Genomic DNA, 22,790 nt, shown 5'->3' on the forward strand with positions numbered 1-22,790 from the left:
TAGCATCCCACCAGCCCCCATTTAGGTATTTTAATGGCAGGACTTTTACATCTCGTCTGACATACTTCTAAGTACAAGTCTTCCGTGGTTCTTGTTGGTTGTTTGTTTTAAGTGGCCCTGGAATTATGAATTTAGGGCCTCGTGCATGCCACACAAGACTGCTGCTGAGCTACAGCCCCAGCCCGCGTGTGTGGTTGTTACAGACACTGGAGCCTGAGCACCACTGCGCCACAGACACGTGTACTATGGGTTCTGTATAGGAAGCTGGGATTTGGTAACTTGGCTCCTTAGCCTTTCCTAGCCTTGGTGCCACTTAAGTTCTATCCTCATTATTGGTTGACACTTACTGTCTGGGAGTTAGCACTTGAAAGTACTGTTGAGGGGCTGGAGCGATGGCTGAGCAGTGAAGTGCACTTCCTGCTCTTCCAGAGGACCTGAGTTGGATTCCCAGCACCACGCCAGATGGCACACAGCCATCTGTAACTCCAGTCCCAGGGGGTCTGCAGGCCACATACGCTCACATGGACATATCTATTCCTTGCCACATCATAGAAATAAATTTAAAAAGCGAGATTCATAATTACAGAGTTACAATGGGTTGTTCGGATAGAAAACTTTTATTTTTTTAAGTGTTGTTGATATGGCTCAATTCCATTTTGAATTCCAGGATTCAGAATAAGTCTTTGAACTTGCTCATGCCTGCTGTTTTTTTCATCATCCACGGATGATTTTCCAGGACTACATCCAATCATTATCTGCTAGCTGCATTTTTTTTTTAAAGTTACTGCGGTCATCTCTGTTTTCTCTCTTTTTTTGAAGATGATATGATCTTAGAAACTTTGATCTTTAATTACCTTGTTTCAAGAAGTGAAGAGCCATTGCAATCAATTCTTGAAAAGAGAGGCCGTGGAAGAAGCATGACACGGGCAGAAAGTCCTCAGGGATCAAGGCAGTTTGGAGATGTGTTCCTTATTGAAGTCTATTTGCTGTACACTTCTTCTCTGTTGTCTGGGACTGTTTCTTCAGAAACTTGCCCCCACCCCCTCAGTTCTGCCAACTGTACTACTGGCCTAGTCTGATGGCATCACTCACAAGGAGTCGCCTAGGCTCCCTCCCAGTCTGATGGCATCACTCACATGGAGTCACCTAAGCTCTTATGGGTCTGATGGCATCACTCACATGGAGTCACCTAGGCTCCCAGTCTGATGGCATCATCAAATGGAGTCGCCTAGGCTCCCAGTCTGATGGCATCACTCACATGGAGTCGCCTAGGCTCCCAGTCTGATGGCATCACTCACATGGAGTCACCTAGGCTCCCAGTCTGATGGCATCACTCACATGGAGTCGCCTAGGCTCCCAGTCTGATGGCACCACTCACATGGAGTCGCCTAGGCTCCCAGTCTGATGGCATCATCAAATGGAGTCGCCTAGGCTCCCAGTCTGATGGCATCATCAAATGGAGTCGCCTAGGCTGCTTGGGGTGCTTCTCAGCATTTCCAATGTCACGCTTACATGGAAAACAACCTTTATGAGCCTTATGTGGCTATTAAAATCCAAAGTGAAATAATGTAGCATCACTCTGCTGATGCTGTAGAACACCGATGAGAGCCCAGAGGAAACCTAAACAGATAATTATTCATGGATTAGAAGACAGCCTGTGAAAGATAGTTCACAAATTAATCAGATTAAATATTCTTTCCATTAAAAAAAGAAAAGCAGTTTTTTTAAAAAGGTGATTTAAAAATTGACATGAAAAGCAAAACACTTAATATAAAGAACTCTGAAAAAGTTAGTAGAATCAAAGCAAGGCTTGTGACATTAGTAAGGGTCACCACAGAGCGAGGGGTCCCTATAGTGTGGAGTATAAGGTGGAGGACGACTGCCTCTCTAGTAAGCAGAGCGGGACAGTCCCATGTGGGCCCGAAAACAAACAAAACTCCTTGACCTAAGCAGCTTCTTCAGCAAACGTGAGCTCAGACGTGTCAGAAGGTAATCTACAAAGAGCTGCACAGCTCGGATCCAGCTGCAGAGCGAGATGCAGGAGTGAGGTGCAGGGGGAGTGAGGTGCAGGAGTGAGGTGCAGGGGGAGTGAGGTGCAGGAGTGAGGTGCAGGGGGAGTGAGGTGCAGGAGTGAGGTGCAGGAGTGAGGTGCAGGGGGAGTGAGATGCAGGAGTGAGGTGCAGGAGTGAGGTGCAGGAGTGAGGTGCAGGAGTGAGGTGCAGGGGGAGTGAGGTGCAGGAGTGAGGTGCAGGAGTGAGGTGCAGGAGTGAGATGCAGGAGTGAGGTGCAGGAGTGAGGTGCAGGAGTGAGGTGCAGGAGTGAGGTGCAGGGGGAGTGAGGTGCAGGAGTGAGGTGCAGGGGGAGTGAGGTGCAGGAGTGAGGTGCAGGGGGAGTGAGGTGCAGGAGTGAGGTGCAGGAGTGAGGTGCAGGAGTGAGATGCAGGAGTGAGGTGCAGGAGTGAGGTGCAGGAGTGAGGTGCAGGGGGAGTGAGGTGCAGGAGTGAGGTGCAGGAGTGAGGTGCAGGGGGAGTGAGGTGCAGGAGTGAGGTGCAGGAGTGAGGTGCAGGGGGAGTGAGGTGCAGGAGTGAGGTGCAGGGGGAGTGAGGTGCAGGAGGAGTGAGGTGCAGGGGGAGTGAGGTGCAGGAGTGAGGTGCAGGAGTGAGGTGCAGGGGGAGTGAGATGCAGGAGTGAGGTGCAGGAGTGAGGTGCAGGGGGAGTGAGGTGCAGGAGTGAGGTGCAGGAGTGAGGTGCAGGGGGAGTGAGGTGCAGGAGTGAGGTGCAGGAGTGAGATGCAGGAGTGAGGTGCAGGAGTGAGGTGCAGGAGTGAGGTGCAGGGGGAGTGAGATGCAGGAGTGAGGTGCAGGGGTGAGGTGCAGGAGTGAGGTGCAGGAGTGAGGTGCAGGGGGAGTGAGATGCAGGAGTGAGGTGCAGGAGTGAGGTGCAGGAGTGAGGTGCAGGGGGAGTGAGGTGCAGGAGTGAGGTGCAGGGGGAGTGAGGTGCAGGAGTGAGGTGCAGGGGGAGTGAGGTGCAGGAGTGAGGTGCAGGGGGAGTGAGGTGCAGGAGTGAGGTGCAGGGGGAGTGAGGTGCAGGAGTGAGGTGCAGGAGTGAGGTGCAGGAGTGAGGTGCAGGAGTGAGGTGCAGGAGTGAGGTGCAGGAGTGAGGTGCAGGGGGAGTGAGGTGCAGGAGTGAGGTGCAGGGGGAGTGAGGTGCAGGAGTGAGATGCAGGAGTGAGGTGCAGGAGTGAGGTGCAGGGGGAGTGAGGTGCAGGAGTGAGGTGCAGGAGTGAGGTGCAGGAGTGAGGTGCAGGGGGAGTGAGGTGCAGGAGTGAGGTGCAGGGGGAGTGAGGTGCAGGAGTGAGGTGCAGGGGGAGTGAGGTGCAGGAGTGAGGTGCAGGGGGAGTGAGATGCAGGAGTGAGGTGCAGGAGTGAGGTGCAGGAGTGAGGTGCAGGGGGAGTGAGGTGCAGGGGGAGTGAGGTGCAGGAGTGAGGTGCAGGGGGAGTGAGGTGCAGGAGTGAGGTGCAGGAGTGAGGTGCAGGGGGAGTGAGGTGCAGGAGTGAGGTGCAGGAGTGAGGTGCAGGGGGAGTGAGGTGCAGGAGTGAGGTGCAGGGGGAGTGAGATGCAGGAGTGAGGTGCAGGAGTGAGGTGCAGGAGTGAGGTGCAGGAGTGAGGTGCAGGGGGAGTGAGGTGCAGGGGGAGTGAGGTGCAGGAGTGAGGTGCAGGAGTGAGGTGCAGGAGTGAGGTGCAGGGGGAGTGAGGTGCAGGAGTGAGGTGCAGGAGTGAGATGCAGGAGTGAGGTGCAGGAGTGAGGTGCAGGAGTGAGGTGCAGGAGCGAGGTACAGGGGGAGTGAGGTGCAGGAGTGAGGTGCAGGAGTGAGGTGCAGGAGTGAGGTGCAGGAGGAGACCTTTGGATAGGCTCAAGGGATGATCTCGGGATGAGATCTGAAGCACAGTCCACTGAAGACCGTGGGACAGAGTGGGCAGATCCGAAAGGGGTGCTGCTCCTTGGCTGGGGCTGCCATAACAGTTAGCACAGGCCTGGGCACATGGAGTCTCTGCCAGAAGCTGGCAGGGCTGGTTTTTGAGTCTGCAGAGCGCTGGCTGCCCTCTCACTGTGTTTTCATGGGCCTCAGACCTTAGTGTCTTTCTGAAAAGGTATCAGCTACAGAACTGACCCGTACAGTGTCATGTAACCTTGGTTATGTGTTTAAACTGCTTGTCTCCAGATATTGTACTGTGACTGAGGACCTAGATATACGCAGAGAATTCAGTGGGGTGCAGAAGTTAGTCCAGACATTCTGTTCACATGAATGACGAGCTGTATCTAGAATATGTAGAGAATACTCAGAAGTCAGTAAGGAAATACCTCGATTAAAACATGGGCAAGGACTAGAAGACAGACTTCACCAAAGGATGGCAGACGAGGACTCAAATAGGTGTTTGGTGTCCTAAGCAATTGTGGAAATGCAAACTCTGTGAGAGTCATCCTTGCCATCGACTGCAAGGATGACTGCAAAGAAAGGCACGTGAGCCCTCACGTCACTGAGATGAGCGAGGCCCATCACGCTAGAGTTAAACACGGACCTGACCTTCCATCAGAGCATCTAGTTCCACACCTTAGTTTTCGTGTAACCTGAACATGGTGTTTGTAGGAACTCTGTTCATATTTGCCCAAAATTGAAAACAGCCCTGGCAGCCTTCAGACTATGGGTACTGAGGTTTGAGGTCCTGAGTTCAATCCTCAGGTCTGGAGGGATGTGTATGCATGTGCACACTCAAGTAAACAACGAAAACCAGATTTGTTCATGTCAGGAAATGTTCTGACTGGCAAATGGGTAAGCGGACAGAATCTGAATTCCAGCAGAAAGGCATGAGCTAGTGGCATGCGCAACAGCTCAGTACAAGAGGCGACTTGAGAGACTGCGTCCTGAGTGACCACATGGCTTGAGAGACTGCGTCCTGAGTGATCACATGGCTTGAGAGACTGCGTCCTGAGTGACCACATGGCTTGAGAGACTGCGTCCTGAGTGACCACATGGCTTGAGAGACTGCGTCCTGAGTGACCACATGGCTTGAGAGACTGCGTCCTGAGTGATCACATGGCTTGAGAGACTGCGTCCTGAGTGATCACATGACTTGAGAGACTGCGTCCTGAGTGATTACATGGCTTGAGAGACTGCGTCCTGAGTGACCACATGGCTTGAGAGACTGCGTCCTGAGTGATCACATGGCTTGAGAGACTGCGTCCTGAGTGACCACATGGCTTGAGAGACTGCGTCCTGAGTGACCACATGGCTTGAGAGACTGCGTCCTGAGTGATCACATGGCTTGAGAGACTGCGTCCTGAGTGATCACATGGCTTGAGAGACTGCGTCCTGAGTGATTACATGGCTTGAGAGACTGCGTCCTGAGTGATCACATGGCTTGAGAGACTGCGTCCTGAGTGATTACATGGCTTGCCAACAGATGGGCCTGTAGTGGCACCGAGAGGTGCCCACCTTCTCCAGAGGGTTTGTAACCATGGAGCTTTGCTGGCCTGGTGGTCATAGTGGCATCTGTGTCTATTTTAAAGCTATCCTCTACCTACACAACCCATATTGTCAGATGTAAAACATTTAAAGGTTTACTATATACGTACATATAATTGGAAAGGCCAGGTTTTCACTTGATTAGCTTTCAATGGAACATAGGTACAGGTAGCACAGAGCTCTTACATCAGACCGTGAAGTGCTGTGGTCAGCAGACTGAGCCCTGTCCCAGCTGTTCATTTGTCTGCCACTGTACTGAGAAAGCAGCCATTGACAGCACTAAAGGAAATGGGCGTGACTGTATACTAGGAAAACTTTATTTATAAAAGCAAGCATGCTTGCTTATCCTTAGAGAATCTGGCTGTTCTGAGACATTTGTTCATGCTAATTCAAGGTTTTCAAGTAGAATAACCTTAAAATATATCATCAAAATTAAATAAAATTTTAGTTCTAAAAGTATGGAAGGACACTGTTAGTAATGATAGAAGCAGACATGCAGAAGAGTTATCCTGAGCAAGCTGGGGATCGTTGCCACCCTGTCATTCTCCTGTGAACTGGTGTCCTTTGCAGTGGGCATGTACCTGGTGCAATCAGCTGTGGAAAAGCAATCAAGAATACTTGTTCAGGAGTGAGTGTGGATTATCCATTTCCGTCTGAAAGGGCGTGTGTGTGTGTGTGTGTGTGTGTGTGTGTGTGTGTGTGTGTGTGTGTGAGAGAGAGAGAGAGAGAGAGAGAGAGAGAGAGAGAGAGAGAGACCCGGTGGTTATCCTCCCCTGTTGCTCAAAATAGCCTGGTGTTTGTTGTATTTTTCCCTGTGGGCCTTCAAAACTCACTTTTCTCTCTGTGTCCTTTCTCGTCACCCCTTTCCTATGTTAGACACTTCCCGTCTTTCAGTCTCAGCAGGAACAGTATCATCATAAGGAGGTCGTCAGACCTAGAAGCACAAATGGAGTCTATGGTCACATCCTCAGACCTGGCTGGGCATCAGAAGTAGCTTGGTCTTAGGGACAGGTTCCTGGGTCGCACTTGGAATCCCTTGGTTTAGGGCTAATGCCAATGTTTTTGTTTGCTTGTTTTCTATTTAAGGATACTGTTTGCATATACCCTGCCAGCCGGGTTACTATTTGGAAGCTGTTTAGAATGAATTTGTTGTGTCCGTAGTTTTAGAAGGAATCTTAGAAATAGCCTCGTCCACCTTGTTTCTGTAGAGTAGAGGGTCAGGAAAAGGCTGCAGTGGCTACTGCTAACTCAGACCCATCCTGCGGCCTACTGCATTCTTGGCTGCCAGTGCACAGCCTGTTTCCATGTCCACAGGGCACACCCCTTCCACAGAGTAAGTGTTGAAAGCTCTAGTGCTCAGCACCAGCAAGGCTCAGGTTTTACCAAGGACACTTCTCTGACTCTCAGTGTGGTACCTGGCATGCCCTGGGTCAGCCATGACTCTTCTTGATTGGGTGCTTGCTTACCTGTGTTTTGACGTGTGGAGGATGTCCCTCATACCTGAGTCCTCGGCAGTGTGACGTCAGCTCAGGAAAACAGCTTCTCCATGCTAGTCTAATCTGAAAGCCTCCCATGGCATATTCAAACAAAATCTCAAGCAGATCTGAAATCAAGAGTTTTCAAGAACATTTGTAAACTGAGATTATTTCTAAATCTGCAGGATTCTCATCAGGCCCTCTCCAATTTGAGAAAGATTACCTAGGGTCTGTGGGAATGTGGTAGAGGGCCTGGGAAGTGCCTATGTAAAAATAAATGACAGAGTCAGGATAGCCCAAGCCTAGCTCTTAAGGCTAGGACCTAGGCTATGAGGTCTGGGACCTAGGCTGGAGTAGAAGTGTGGCTAGTACTGAGGAACCACAACTTGTTTGCTTTGGCCAGAGTGTAAAGTAAAAATCTTGGAGTGACTAGAAAGATAGGTGGGTGCCAGATAATAAAGGGTTTTGTTGAAGTTAAAAATACTGTATTTCACAACTTCATATTCACATGCACAAGAATGAAATTGGAAACTCCCTATGGTGCAATGTCACACAGAAAGTTACTAAAAGAGGATCATTGACCTTAATGTAAGGGTGGAAAGTAAAGACTGTTGGCAAAGAAATCTGTCATGCTAGCTTTCTTAACTGTCAAGAAACCCAGAGGGACAAAACAAGCCATGGACTTCATCAAAAATAAATGCATTGATGCACCAAGGAAATGAAGAAGGCACAGTGTAGCTCCATGGTGATGTGCTTGCCTGCTCGTCCAGTGAGACAGGACGGGAAATGAAAAGAGCTCCTAATGTAAGAGAGAGCAGTGTAGTGTGCAGCTTAAGATATAGGCATCCGATGGCATTTTAAATGGATATGCTAGGTATGGTGGTGCACACCTGTGATCCCCGAGAGCTAAAGGAAAAAACACACAGTAACAGATTTTCAAGGGTGTGGGGAAACTGGAGCATTCTATGTTAGTTGAACTAATACAAGACACAAGAGCTGCTTTGGAAAACAATTGGCAGCTCTTCAAAGTGATGGGCCTAGAATATTATACAGCCCAATATTTCTTAGTACACTTAAGGTGTATATTTGAGAGAAACAGAATCAGGTTTACCCAGACATTTATATGGTTTCATATACAGTAGTAAGTTGTACTATATATACACATATATAACAAACATAAAAACAAGTATAACAAATATAAAAAGAACCCGTGTGGTTGGGGATTTAGCTCAGTGGTAGAGCACTTGCCTAGCAAGCACAAGGCCCTGGGTTCGGTCCTCAGCTCTGGGGGAAAAAAAAAAAAAAGAACCCGTGTGTTATATGTATTTTTCTTGTCACTCTGATCAAGCACCTGACAAGAAGCAACTTAAGGGAAAGAGGGAAGATTTACTTCAGCTCATGGTCAGACGGGCATGATCCACCATGCCTGGGCAGGTAGCTCCACGGTGTTGGCAGTGTGGATCTGGGACTACTCATGCCATGCCCCAGACCATCATGGAACACTCATCTGGCTTCCTCCTCTCCCCGTGTCCAGTCTGGGGCCTCAGCTCATTGCATGGCACCTACAATCAGAGTGGCCTTCTTCCTTATTTAATAATCTCTGCAAACACAGATATGCCCAGAGTAGGTCTTCTTGGGGATTCTAAGGCCAGTGGAGTTGACACTGAAGATTAACTGCCTCTCTAAATATCCTTCAGCCAATGAGTGGAAAAACACAATGTACTTCTCTGCAGTATAATATTATTTGTATTAATATGAAAACATACTGAGCAAAAGAAGCAGTTACCAGGGACCACATGTTGCTCAATTCCATTTAGTGAAACATCCACAATAGTCAGGTCCACAGGGAAGGGAAGCTGAGTAGGAGTTGCCACGAGAGGAGGAGTGAGAGCTGCTGGGCTTACAGTTTTGTCTTTGTTTTGGTGGGGAAATGCTCTAGAATCAGTGGCTATGGTGCTCCACTAACTCCAGCATGTGAAGTGCAGGGCAGTGGGTCCGCAGTGAGAGGTAGACTGTAGTCTGTGGGTTCTCTCTGAGGCCTGCCACTGACAACTGTAGATGATGCTCAGCGCTTTGCTCTAGGCTCTGCCTTTAAGAACTTTGAAAAATCTGTTGTATTACTGACTTGGTTTTTTTTAATACCTTAGAATGTTAACCTTGCTCATTTCAAAACGAAATTGTTTGAGCTGAATCAAAACTGGTAAATCCAGAATAAATATTAGAGATAATATTGACTTATTCTGAAATAGTATTTTTTTAAGATAGTGTTTTGCTACATAGTCCAGATTGGCATTGTACTCTCCTAGTGCCTCAGCATCCCAATTACTGAAATCTCATGTCTGCAGCCACCATTGTGTGCCACACGATCATACTGCTTTAAAAACCCTTGGTATATAACATGCTTTCTGATGAGGAAAGGCTCAGAAATGGAACTTTCCTGACCTGCTTTGGACCCCTACCCTACCCTCAGAGTGACTGCTTCAGTATTGCCAAGTACGATGCATGAGTAGCACTTCAGAAAGCAGGAGGAGCAGCAGCCCTGGAGAGAACACCTTAAGCTAATTATTCACCCCAAAGAAACCAGAGTTTGGAACTGTTACCTTGTAGCAAGTTTTTGACAGACCTTCTGAATTATATTAAGTCAAAGAGTTAGTGACAGACCCTCTGAAAGCGTAGTGAATAGTGGCTTATGTTACCTGCTCAGTAGCAGTTTACTGTCGATTTCTCAGCTCAATATAGCTAGCTCATGAGAACTCTGAGTAAATCATCTCTTAGCCAAGTAATTTGAGTGCAGCAGCCATTTTGAAAGGACATTCTTGACCTTGTCAGTAAAGAGTGTGCCCCCTTGTGGCCTCGGGGAGCAAATTTTCAGCTCTGGTCAATCAGCTTCACTCTGTGACTTCATACTGTCTGCTGTCCCATGTAGAGCCACCATACTCTGAACTTCTTTTCAATAAATAAGTAAGACTTTTTGTAACAGGTCTGATTTTAAGATGCACTAAGTCAAGGAGTAGCATCTTGTTTTATTTGCAGATGCCCTGTGTATCCCCCTGTCCTTTGTTTACAGATGTTCCCACAGTGATATTCTGGGCTCATTGTTTATGTGATGTCTCATCCTGGAGAAAGGAAAAGAATTTATTCAGTGCTATTGGGAGGTTTGTCACACGTAAAAGAAGGGAACTTTGGCTTGAAGTATTCAGATCTGTCTACTGCCTCCATATGAGCATCGTGAGCATTTGTTAGCTGTGGAGAGGAGATGTTGAAGAATTTTATATGTATGTTTGCCTGCATGTATGTCTGTGTTGTGTGTGCCTGGTGCCATGGGGCCAGGAGTGGCATTGCATCCTCTGCAATAGGAGTCAAAGGCGGTGGAAAGCCATTACATAGGTGCTAGAAACTGGACTCAGGTTCTCTGGAAAAGCATCCAGTGCTCTTAACCACTGCACCATCTCTTCAGCCCCTAAAGATATGATTTTTAAATGAGTTTTTCCTGTATTTTTTTAAGTTTTAAATTTTTATAGGGAATATATTAGTTATTTTTCTATTGTTTTGATAAACCACCATGACTAAAGGAACTTAAAGAAGAAAGTATTTCATTGGATTGGCATTTCCAGAGGGTTAGAGTCCTTGAGGATGGAGTGAAGGCACGGGGTAGGAACAGCTGAGAGCTCACATCTCAGACCACAAGCAGGATGCACCAAGTGCACTGGAGATGGTCGGAGGCTTTGAAACCTCAACCGCCCCTACCCATGACAGACACACTCACCAACAAGGTCACTCCTCATAATGCTTCCCAGACAACCAACTGGGGACCAAGTTTTCAAACAACTGAGGCTTACAAGGGGTCAGGAATCACACACAAATACCAACCAAAGAATCTTTTGGATTTTTAAAAATGTTTTATTAGATATATTTCTTTACTTATACATTTCAAACGTTATTCTCCTTCCCGGTTTCCTGTCCATAAGCCCCCATTCCCTCCCTCCCCCTCCCTAATACGGGTATTCCCTTTATATATCCCCCTTATTGCTCCCCCCATATTTCTTTGCACTGGGGGTCCAACCTTGGCAGGACCAAGGGCTTCCCCTTCCCCTGGTGCCCCAACAAGGCTATTCTCTGCTACATATTCATGCTACATATGCAGTTGGAGCCCTGGGTCAGTCTTTCGGTAGTGGTTTAGTCCCTGGAAGCTCTGGTTGGTTGGCATTGTTGTTTTTATGGGGTTGCAAGCTCCTTCAGCTCTTTCAATCCTTCCTCTAATTCCCGCCAAGAGGGTCCTGTTTCCAGGTTGGTTGTTTGCTGCTAGCATTGACCTCTGTATTGGACATGCTCTGGATGTGTCTCTCAGGAGAGATCTATATCCGGTCCCTTTCAGCATGCATTTTTCTAGCTTCATCAATCTTACCTAGTTTTGGTGGCTGTATATATATGGGGCAACATGTGTGTCAGGCTCTGAATGGCCATTCCTTAAGTTGCTGTTCTAAACTTTGCTTCCATATCCCCTCCTATGGATACTTTTCCACCTTTTAAGGAGTGGGAGCATCTGCATTTTGGTCATCCTTCTTCTTGAGCTTCCTGTGGTCTGTGGATTGCATCTTGGGTAATTTGAACTTTTTCGTTAATATTCACTTATCAATGAGTGTATACCAAGTGTGTTTTTCTGTGATTGAGTCACCTCACTCAGGATGATATTTTCTAGTTCATTCCACTTGCCTATGAATTTCATGAAGTCATTGTTTTTGATAGCTGAGTTGTACTTCATTGTGTAGATGTACCACATTTTTTTAACCCATTCCTCTGTTGAAGGGCATCTGGGTTCTTTCCAGCTTCTGGTTATTTTAAATAAGGTTGCTATGAACATAGTGGAGCACGTGTCTCTGTTATATGTTGGGGCATCTTTTGGGTATATGCCCAGGAGTGGTATAGCAGGGTCCTCAGGTAGTGCAATGTCCAATTTTCTGAGGAACTGATTTCCAGAATGGTTGTACCACCTTGCAATCCCACCAACAATGGAGGAGTGTTCCTCTTTCTCCACATCCTCGCCAGCATCTGCTGTCACCTGAGTTTTTTATCTTAGCCATTCTGACTGGTGTAAGGTGGGATCTCAGGGTTGTTTTGGTTTGCATTTCCCTGATGACTAAGAATGTTGAACATTTCTTTAGGTGCTTTTTGGCCATTCAATAATCCTCAGCTGAGAATGTTTTGTTTAGCTCCGTACCCCATTTCTTAATAGGTTTATTTGGCTCTCTGGAGAACTTCTTGAGTTCTTTGTATATTTTGGATATTAGCCCTCTATCAGATGTAGGATTGATAAAGATCTTTTCCCAATCTGTTGGTTGCTGTTTTGTCCTAATGACAGTGTCTTTTGCTTTGCAAAAGCTTTGCAGTTTTATGAGGTCCCATTTGTCGATTCTTGATCTTAGAGTATGAGCCATTGGCGTTTTGTTCAGGAAATTTTCCCCAGTGCCCATGTGTTTGAGACTCTTCCCAACTTTTTCTTCTGTTAGTTTGAGTGTATCTGGTTTGATGTGGAGGTCCTTGATCCACTTGGACTTAAGCTTTGTGCATGGTGATAAGAATGGATCGATTTGCATTCTTCTACATGCTGACCTCCAGTTGAACCAGCACCATTTGTTGAAAAAGCTTCTTTCTTCCATTGGGTGGTTTTAGCTCCTTTGTTAAAAATCAAGTGACCATAGGTGCGTGGATTCATTTCTGGGTCTTCAATTCTGTTCCACTGATCTATCTGCCTGTCTCTATACCAATACCATACAGTTTTTATGATTATTGTTCTGTAATACTGCTTGAAGTCAGGAATGGCGATTTCCCCCAGAAGTTCTTTTACTGTTGAGTATAATTTTTGCTATCCTGGGTTTTTTTGTTATTTCAAATGAATTTGCAAATTGCTCTTTCTAACTCTATGAAGAATTGAGTTGGAATTTTGATGGGGATTGCATTGAATCTGTAGATTGCTTTTGGCAAGATGGTCATCTTTACTGTATTAATCCTGCCAATCCATGAGCATGGAAGATCTTTCCATCTTCTGAGATCTTCCTCAATTTCTTTCTTCAGAGATGTGAAGTTCTTGTCATATATATCTTTCACTTGCTGGGTTAAAGTCACACTGAGATATTTTATGTTATTTGGGACTATAGTGAAGGGTGTCGTTTCCTTAATTTCTTTTTCAGCCTGTTTATCCTTTGAGTAGAGGAAGACTATTGGTTTGTTTGAGTTAATTTTATACCCCGACATGTTGCTAAAGTTGTTTATCAGGTTAAGTAGTTCTCTGGTGGAACTTTTGGGATCATTTAAGTACACTATCTTAATATCATCTGCAAATAGGGATATTTTGATTTCTTCCCTTCCAATTTGTATCCCTTTGATCTCCTTTTGCTGTCTCTGGCTAGGACTTCGAGAACTATATTAAATAGGTAGGGAGAGAGTGGGCAGCCTTGTCTAGTCCCTGATTTTAGTGAGATTGCTTCAAGTTTCTCTCCATTTAGTTTGATGTTAGTTACTGGTTTGCTGTATATTTCTTTTACTATGTTTAGATATGGGCCTTGAATTCCTGATCTTTCCAGGACTTTTATCATGAAGGGATGTTGAATTTTGTCAAATGCTTTCTCAGCATCTAATGAAACGACCATGTGGTTCTTTGAGTTTGTTTATATAGTGAATTATATTGGTGGGGTTTTGTATATTTAACCATCCCTGCGTCCCTGGGACGAAGCCTACTTGATCATGATGATGATCATTTTGATGTGTTCTTGGATTCGGTTTGCAAGAATTTTATTGAGTATTTTTGCGTCAATATTCATTAGGGAAATTGGTCTGAAGTTCTCTTTCTTTGTTGGGTCTTTGTGTGGTTTCGGTATAAGAGTAATTGTGGCTTCATAGAAGGAATTGGGTAGTGTTCTGTTTCTATTTTGTGGAATAGTTTAGACAGTATTGGTATGAAGTCTTCTATGAAGGTCTGATAGAATTCTGCACTGAACCCGTCTGGACCTGGGCTCTTTTTGGTTGGGAGACTTTTAATAACTGCTTCTATTTCTCTAGGAGTTATGGGGTTGTTTAGATGGTTTATTTGTTCCTGATTTAACTCTGGTACCTGGTATCTGTCTAGAAAATTGTCCATTTCCTCCAGATTTTCCAGTTTTGTTGAATATAGTCTTTTGTAATAGGATCTGATGATTTTTTTTTAATTTCTTCAGATTCTGTTGTTATGTCTCCCTTTTCATTTCTGATTTTGTTAATTTGGACACACTCTCTGTGACCTCTGGTTAGTCTGGCTAAGTAAGGATTTAATCTATCTTGTTGATTTTCTCAGACAACCAGCTCCTGGTTTTGTTGATTCTTTGTATAGTCCTTTTTGTTTCTACTTGGTTGATTTCAGCTCCGAGTTTGATTATTTCCTGCCTTCTACTCCTCCTGGGTGTATTTGCTTCTTTTTGTTCTAGAGCTTTTAGGTGTGCTGTCAAGCTGCTAAAGTATGCTCTCTCCTGTTTCTTTTTGGAGGCATTCATAGCTATGAGTTTTCCTCTTAGCACAGCTTTCATTGTGTCCCATAAGTTTGGGAATGTTGTATCTTCATTTTCATTAAATTCTAAGAAGTCTTTAATTTCTTTCTCTATTTCTTCCTTGACCAAGTTGTCATTGAGTAGAGCATTGTTCAACTTCCATGTATATGTGGGCTTTCTGTCATTATTGTTGTTATTGAAGACCAGTCTTAGTGCATGGTGATCTGATAGGGATGCATCATAATAATAATGCATGGGATTATTTCTATCTTCCTGTATCTTTTGAGGCCTGTTTTTGTGACCGATTATTTGGTCAATTTTGGAGAAAGTTCCATGAGGTGGTGAGAAGAAGGTATATCCTTTTGCTTTAGGATAGAATGTTCTATAAATATCTGTTAAATCCATTTGATTCATGACTTCTCTTAGTCTGTCTACGTCTCTGTTCAATTTCTGTTTCCATGATCTGTCCAGTGATTAGAGTGGAGTGTTGAAATCTCCTACTATTATCAAGTGAGATGCAATGTGTGCTTTGAGCTTTACTAAGGTTTCTTGTATGAATGTAGGTGCCCTTCCATTTGGAGCATAGATATTTAGGATAGAGAGTTCATCTTGGTGGATTTTTCCTTTGATGAATATGAAGTCTCCTTCCTTATCTTTTTTAATGACTTTTGGTTGAAAGTCTATTTTATTTGATATTAGAATGGCAACTCCAGCTTGTTTCTTCAGTCCATGTGCTTGGAAAGTTGTTTTCCAGCCTTTCACTCTGAGGTAGTGTCTTTCTTTGTCTCTGAGGTGTGTTTCCTGCATGCAGCAAAATGCTGGGTCTTCTTTACGTATCCATTCTGTTAGTCTATGTCTTTTTATTGGGGAATTGAGTCTGTTGATGTTGAGAGGTATTAAGTAATAGTGATTGTCGCTTCCTGTTATTTTCATTGTTAGAAGTGGAATTATGTTTGTTTGTCTCTCTTTTGGTTTTATTGCCAGGAAATTATATTCTTGCTTTCTGTATGGTGTAGTTTCTCTCCTTGTTGGAGTTTTCTGTCTATTATCCTTTGTAGGGCTGGATTTGTAGAAAGATGTTGCATAAATTTGGTTTTATCATGGAATATCTTGGTTTCTTCATCTATGTTAATTGAAAGTTTTGCTGGATACAGTAACCTGGGCTGGCATTTGTGTTCTCTTAGGGTCTGTATGACATCTGTCCAGGATCTTCTGGCTTTCATAGTCTCTGGCAAGAAGTCTGGTGTAATTCTTGTAGGTCTGCCTTTATATGTCACTTGGCCTTTTTCCCTTACTGCTTTTAATATTCTTTCTTTGTTTTTTGCATTTGGTGTTTTGACTATTATGTGATGGGAGGAATTTCTTTTCTGGTCCAATCTATTTGGAGTTTTGTAGGCTTCTCGTATGTTTGTGGGGATCTTTTTCTTTAGGTTAGGGAAGTTTTCTTCTATAGTTTTGTTGAATATATTTACTGGCCCTTTAAGTTGGGAGTCTTCACTTTCTTCTCTACCTATTATGCTTAGGTTTGGTCTTCTCATTGTGTCCTGAATTTCCTGTATGTTTTGGGCTAGGAGCTTTTGTGTTTTACATTATCTTTGACAGTTGTGTCTATGTTTTCTATGGTATCTTCTGCACCTGATATTCTCTCTTCTATTTCTTGTATTCTGTTGGTGATGCTTGTATCTATGGCTCCTTGTCTCTCCCTTTGGTTTTATATATCCAGGGTTGTCTCCCTTTGTGTTTTCTTTATTGCTTCTATTTCCATTTTCAATTCGTTCACCTGTTTGGTTGTGTTTTCCTATAATTCTTTCAAGGATTTTTGTGTTTCCTGTCTAAGGGCTTCTACTTGTTTACTTGTGTTTTTCTGCATTTCTCTAAGGGAGTTCTTTATGTCTTTCTTAAAGTCCTCCATCATTAAAAAATGTGATTTTTAAATCTAAGTCTTGCTTTTCTAGTGTGTTGGGATATCCAGTATTTTCTTTGGTGGGAGAACTGGGCTCTGATGATGCCATGTAGTCTTGGTTTCTGTTGCTTGGGTTCCTGCACTTGCCTCCAGCCATTGGGTTGTCTCTGGTGTTTGCTTGTCTTGCTGTTTCTGAAAGTGACTTGACCCTGCTGTAGGCCTCTGTGTCAGCACTGCTGTAGAACTGTTTTCCTGTTTTCTTCCAGCCTTTCCTGAGAACTGGTGCTCTGATTTCACATGTGTCGGTGCTCCTGGAGACTGTCTTCCAGCTCTAGGTGCAGGCAGGAATCAAAGGGTCCTACCCCTGATTGCTCGTGTAGGTCCTTGCACCCTGAGGGCACAGCCGGCACTATGCGATTTCCTCTTGGGTCTGGACTGTGGGCAGAGGGTATTTTCCTGTGACCTCTCAGGAGTATCTACTCTTTTGAGGGTCCAGCTCTCTCCCCCATGGGATTTGGGTGCAGGGAGCTGTTTGGCTGGTTCAGTTCGGTCCTGGGCACAGACCAGAACTGCGGGTACCAGTGACTGTCTGTTCCTATATCCCTGTGTCCAGAGGCACTGTGCAGTTTCCCCTTGGACCAGGGATGTGGGCTGAGGGGTGCAGAGGTGGCAGTCTGTCCTACAGCCTCACTCCTGGGTGGTCCACTCTCTTCCCCATGGGATTTTTCAGATTTTTTTTTTTATTTCTGAAAATAAGCTTTATTTAAATAAGGATTTAAATACATTACTTAACATTAAAACTGGAAGGGAAAAGAAAACCAAAAGACCAGTTTGTTCCTGCACATGGCACTGAGCAGTGCCTTGTATTGAGTTGAAGCCTCTACAGCTAGCCACAAGACCAATGGCACCAGCTTGGTATTTGTTCCCTTGTCGTAAGTTTAACTGTTACCAGGCTGACCTTACCCTTCATGTTTCAACATCCCTTGGCTAGGAGAGATCTGCCTAAAAAGACTGCCCTGGTGGTGAGCTAATGTCCATGACTTCTCTGGAAAGGTGACCCTTTCTGGATTCTGCCTACCTGGTCAGACACCAGGGGTTCTTTTTACAGCCAGAGAGACTCCTCTAATGACATAGCTGGGGCAGTTACCCATACTCAGTCACCTGGGCTGTTCAAATGGTGACACTCTTCTAGGGCAGGGGACTGTGTCGAGGGAGTCCCAAGGAACTTCTGGTCAGACATAGCCTCCTGTGATTTGGGGGTTCTTGACTTGGCTGAAATCCTGTTATTGCTTTGTTCCAGGGTGGACTGTCCGGGCTTACTGCTTAACCTATTTAAATGAGGGACTTCAAGACTACACAGCATGGCTTTTTTCAGTTTATTGCATGAAGGAGTTACACTAGTCCAAGTTAAAAGCAGACCCCAAATGATTACATTATACAAGCTGTGAGGCTTTTAAACTTGTGACAAGGGACAGAAGGGAAATTCTACTCATTGCAAGGAAATCCTCACTTAAGCTTCAGAGAGCCGCAAGCACTTAAAACCCACGAACCTTCAGCTGACCATCCTTAGCCAGTCCAGTCTCTATCAGGAACTGGCATGTGTTCTTGTGCTGGTCACCCTGTAGCTGAATTACTTCTCCATATTCCGGATGCTCAACTACAGTACCATTGCAGGCAAACGCCTTCACTAGTTTCTTTTTATCGTAATCATCAGCGATCCCTTGGACAATTGTAAGGGTCTTCCTGCTGTTTCTCTGTTGAATTCTTATATGGATATAATCCTCAGTGCCAGCAGGAAGCAGGTCATCACCCTTACTTGCATCAGCAAAGGGGTCGAAAGAGTGGAGGTTCTTGATGGCGGATATAGGATTCCAATTCCTTTTCCTTGGTGGAAACATCCTGGGGAAGGTGGCAGCGGGAGAAGGGGGGGCGGAGGGGCGGGGAGCGTCGGGAAGTGAGGGGACTCGAGGAGGAGGCAGCTGAGTGACTAGGGCCAATTGTTTTTTTTTTTTTTAAGGCAGAGTCTCACTTTGTAACCTTGGCTGACCTGAAACTAACTTGGTAGACCAGGCTAGTCTTAAATTTGTGTCGACACACCTGCCTCTTCCTCTCATCAAGAGAGTGCCAGGGTTAAAGATCTGTGCCACCACAGTGACTCTAAAGAAAATAGTGTGTGGCATATGTATGTGTGGCATATGTATGTGTGGGTGTGTGCATGTGTGGGTGTGTGCATGTGTGGGTGTGTGCATGTGTGGGTGTGTGCATGTGTGGGTGTGTGCATGTGTGGGTGTGTGCATGTGTGGGTGTGTGCATGTGTGGGTGTGTGCATGTGTGGGTGTGTGCATGTGTGGGTGTGTGCATGTTTGTGTACTGAGGTCAGAAGTTGGCAGCAGTGTCAGCCATCATTTTCCAACCTACCTTCTGAAGCCTAGATCGCCCCAATGCTGGGATTACAGGCGTGTATTGCTGTACTCGGTGGCTATGCTCTGCTTGTCTGTGGGGCCAAGGACTTAAACTCCGGCCTTACTGCTTATTCAGCAAGCACATTACCAAGGGAACCCTCTCAGACCTTGGAGAATCTGAATTTTGTAGTTTTAGTGATGACTTAACCTTTTTTCCACTTTCTTGTATACTTGGCATATATGTGTTTGCGTACATGTGTGTGGGTGGAGGGAATGAGTGTGCGTATGCTGCATGTGCATGCTTTTGTGTATGAGGACACAGGTGTGTGCATGTATGCAGATGTGTTCAGAGACCCAGATTTGATGGCTGGAAGGATCTCACATCATTCAGTTGCTCTCCTCTTGTAAATTGAGACAGGGCTCTAACTGAATCCAGTTTGCCATTCCTGCTGGTCTGTCTAGCCAGCCTGCTCCAGAATTCCTTGCCGGGGCCTCCAGAGACCTGGGTTTTATATGAGTGCTGGGAAACTGAACTCCATTCTGATCCTCACATTTGCATAGCCAGTGCTTTACCCCTGTGCTCTCTCCCCAGCCCCTCTGCCGGCATTTTTAGTGCCTGGGTACTTTTAGAACGGTGTCATTGGCTCATGTCAGAATTGTCAGATTTTCCCAATCTATTAGTAAGGGAGTATTGCAGCTAAATCCAATCCTGGCCATATCATATGATCTTCCTATACTCATGGCATTGTGTGTGCTTTTTCCCTTTAGACTGATATAAAATTAATTAAATGTAAACACCTAAAGTACCTTGAAATTGAAAATTCTGATCTAGTTTTATAGCATCTTAAATTGTTAAAGATTTACTGCCACTTTTTAAACCCAAATTCATAGATATTTTGTAAACACTCAGATCTAATATCTGATTGATTTTTGAGGCAGAAGGCAGGGCTGTGTTAGCTCAAGGTGGTCTTCAGTTTTTAACAGCCCTCCTGACTTCCAGAGTGCTAGGACTGGTGGGCATGTCCAGGATACCCCGCTTATGAATTGGCTGGCTCCTGTCCATCTGTCTGTCCATCCCTCCCTTCCTTTCTTAGACTCAAGATGCTATACAGCCCAGGCGATCCTTCAACTTCTGTAGTACCTGAGGATTACCTTGAATCTCTGATCCTCCTGTCTCCACCACTGGATTACAGTGGAGACTGTGGTTACGGATGTGCACCTCTATGCCTGTTTTCACCAAGTTGGGGATAGAACTTGGCTTCAGACTGCCATGCAAGTATTACCAACTGAGCCACACCCCAGCCCCATGGATTGATTTTTTAAAATTAATTTTATTTTTCATTAGTGGCTTGTTTTGAATACATTGATTTTATTGGCATCATGTGGATTTGAAGGGACATTGGGGCTGCTTTCATAATTAGATTCTAATTAAAGATTCCAATGCCAGTCCACTCAGCTTTGCAGCCGTGGCATGAAGAACTCTGTAGTATAATGCGTCTGGAGGAGACGTCCTGGCCGTGGATCCCAGTGCTCCCACTTAGCCAGCTGTATAACCAAGCGTCTTTCCACTTTCATTTTTCTTATTTGCAGCATGGGAACAGTACTGGTTTGTACCTTACAAGTGCTGTAAGAACCCAGTGAGTGTCAAGCCACTTAGAGCAGTACCCAGGTGCTATGGCAGTCAGTGTACACTTGGATCAGTGCTGGAATTCATGAGGAAGGACACAGTGCTGGCTGTTTGTAATTAGATTGTAATTTAATTATAATATAAATTAGATACTTTAAAATTATTTCTGTATGATGGAAAATAAACAATAAATGGAAATACCTTTTCATAACAGTTATTTTTCATGATCTTTCCTCTTCTTTTAGGCACGGAATGTCAACACTGGAGAATTAGCCGCAATTAAAGTGATAAAATTGGAACCAGGTAAATTATTTGAAATTTGATGTTTCTTATTGCTAGAAAGTCATTGGATATCATAGAATGATTTTTTTTATAGTTCAGATTTTTTTAAATGGTGTTTGCAGCTCAAGTTGGCCATAAACCATTGATCTTCGTACCTCAGCATCCTGAGTCCTGAGATTAAGCATGCCTGGCTAATGCTTACTTTAGTAATGTTTGACTACCATGACCTATTTTCTCAGTGCTTCGTAGGGAGAGAGATGGCCATCTCTCCCTCTTCTTCCTTTCTGAGCCCGCATATGCTTTGCTCAGGTTTTCCTAGAAAAATGGTTGTTAACTCTGGGAAGGAGAGGAGGTCCTGAGGGGATGACATCATCAGAACCCCCTCAGACTAATTGTGACACGTTTATACAAGCTTATTTATTTCCAGATGGCATTGCTCTGTTATGAGAGGCAAGTGTGGTCCAGTGGGGAAAGCCGGCCTAACATTTGGGAAGCTGTAGTTTGGGTCTTTGTGTCCTGACCTCTTGCTCTGTGTCCTGAGTTTCTCAACAGCTCTCACCAGCTCTTAGCACCTGTGTGTCGTCAATATCTAATTAGTCCCTTTTGACTTGATCGGCCCATTAGGAAGCCTCTTAGAACCTCCTTGTGCGTCTTGTCTGCTCTCCTCTCTTCTCCTTTGTGTTCCCCTAAACCCATTGCTCCTATATCCTCCCTAGAACCACCTCACTCCATCCTTGCTAAGTAAGCAGGCAGCTGTGCTGACGTGTGGACGCAGCCCCACACTTTAGCTTCTAGCCTCAGAGGGAACAGAAATCTATTCAGAGACGTTTTTTAGGGATGGGCCAGCTTTTCTCTGAATGACCAGTAATGTTCTAGATGCTTCAGGCTGAAATATGAAGTAGCATTGTGAGCTTCCAAACCTTCGACTTGGCCTACCATTGACTTCGCTCCTTGGTCAATTCCTGAGAAGAACCTTTGAGATGGAACCTGGAGGATGTGTTGCGTGCTTGTGTAAACCACAGGAAAATAGCATGAGCACAAAGCACATTTTCGGTTAGGTGCAGTTACTGGTTCCCTGTGCCATAACGACCTCCTGTATCACCTGCAGGGACTCTTCATTTCCTCTTCTATTCAGTTTGTACGGCAGATGCTTGAGGCTGGTGACCTCCGCACAACAGTTGAGGACCTGGCACTGTCACCAGGTCTTTCATTTTCAATCAGCGAGTAGAAATTACTTGATGATTTGGCCAGTTGTCCAAAGTCACCAGGACTTAATGTCATTCTCCCACATAGGCTGCGTGTCTTCACAAAACTTCTACAACTCTGAGGGGATGAGCCTGCTAAAGTTCTACCCTCGCTCTTCCTTATTTCCACATTTTAATAAAAACACATTTTCTCACCTCTGAGCTAAGGTCCTGGCATAGAATCTATTCAGTATATCTTAAAATCTCCTTAAAAAAATCAAACTAGAGACTAAGAGTCCTTCATTAGCTCAGTCGTTTTCTGATGTGTGTAATGGGTGATTTGTGGTACTATTGATCTTCAACTTTGCTGTTTATTAGAAGATACACAGTTAAAGGAAGACAAGAAAAACACTCGTTTGCACTATTCTCGTATCTTTGTTCCTGGCTTGGGAAAATGTTTACTTCTTTCTGAGTTTGGCTGGACAGTTGAAGTCAGACTCTAAAAGCAGCTGTTTTCCTGCTGGTCAGGACTTGGTCCTGTTACCTAAGATATAAGGAGGGATAGTAACAGCCTCATCTACAGTAAAGTTCCGACAGTAGAACCTGGTGTCCCACACTGAGTTCTTACCATAGGAAAGGTGCTACTGCCCCCCCCCACACACACACACACCACACCACACCACACCACACCACACCACACCACACCACACCACACCACACCACACCACACCACACCACACCGGTTTGTTTTGAATCGGATCTGAAACATCAAATCATCTCTAAACTTAATATTTCCGTGTACAAAGGGCATAAAAAAGGAAAAGTGACAAAACCTTTGTATGTACTACTGATGGGATAGTGCGGCAGTTCTGCCAC

At 45.0% G+C, this 22,790-nt stretch overlaps 1 protein-coding gene, 1 long non-coding RNA gene and 1 pseudogene across 9 annotated transcripts in view; 1 reads left to right on the forward strand and 2 right to left on the reverse strand.

The window, feature by feature from the left end:
• Map4k3 (mitogen-activated protein kinase kinase kinase kinase 3) overlaps window positions 1-22,790 on the forward strand; it is a 169,308-nt gene that overhangs the window by 52,613 nt on the left and 93,905 nt on the right. For all 8 annotated transcript variants that reach the window (XM_087552203.1, XM_087552206.1, XM_087552204.1 and 5 more), the window contains exon 2: window positions 20,694-20,751. In XM_087552203.1, the coding sequence (XP_087408329.1) occupies window positions 20,694-20,751 (58 nt within the window). The remainder of the gene's footprint in view (window positions 1-20,693; window positions 20,752-22,790) is intronic.
• Window positions 602-21,085, reverse strand: LOC148005072 (uncharacterized). Its single transcript, XR_015622775.1, has 4 exons — window positions 20,650-21,085; window positions 6,991-7,127; window positions 6,358-6,458; window positions 602-1,620 (listed from the first exon to the last, which is right to left on the reverse strand). It is a non-coding gene; the product is annotated as an uncharacterized LOC148005072 (long non-coding RNA).
• LOC102551744 (eukaryotic translation initiation factor 1-like) lies at window positions 17,886-18,317 on the reverse strand (annotated as a pseudogene).

This window comes from Rattus norvegicus, chromosome 6 (assembly GCF_021556685.1).
Source record: "Rattus norvegicus strain SHRSP/BbbUtx chromosome 6, alternate assembly SHRSP_T2T, whole genome shotgun sequence".
NCBI lineage: Eukaryota > Metazoa > Chordata > Mammalia > Rodentia > Muridae > Rattus > Rattus norvegicus.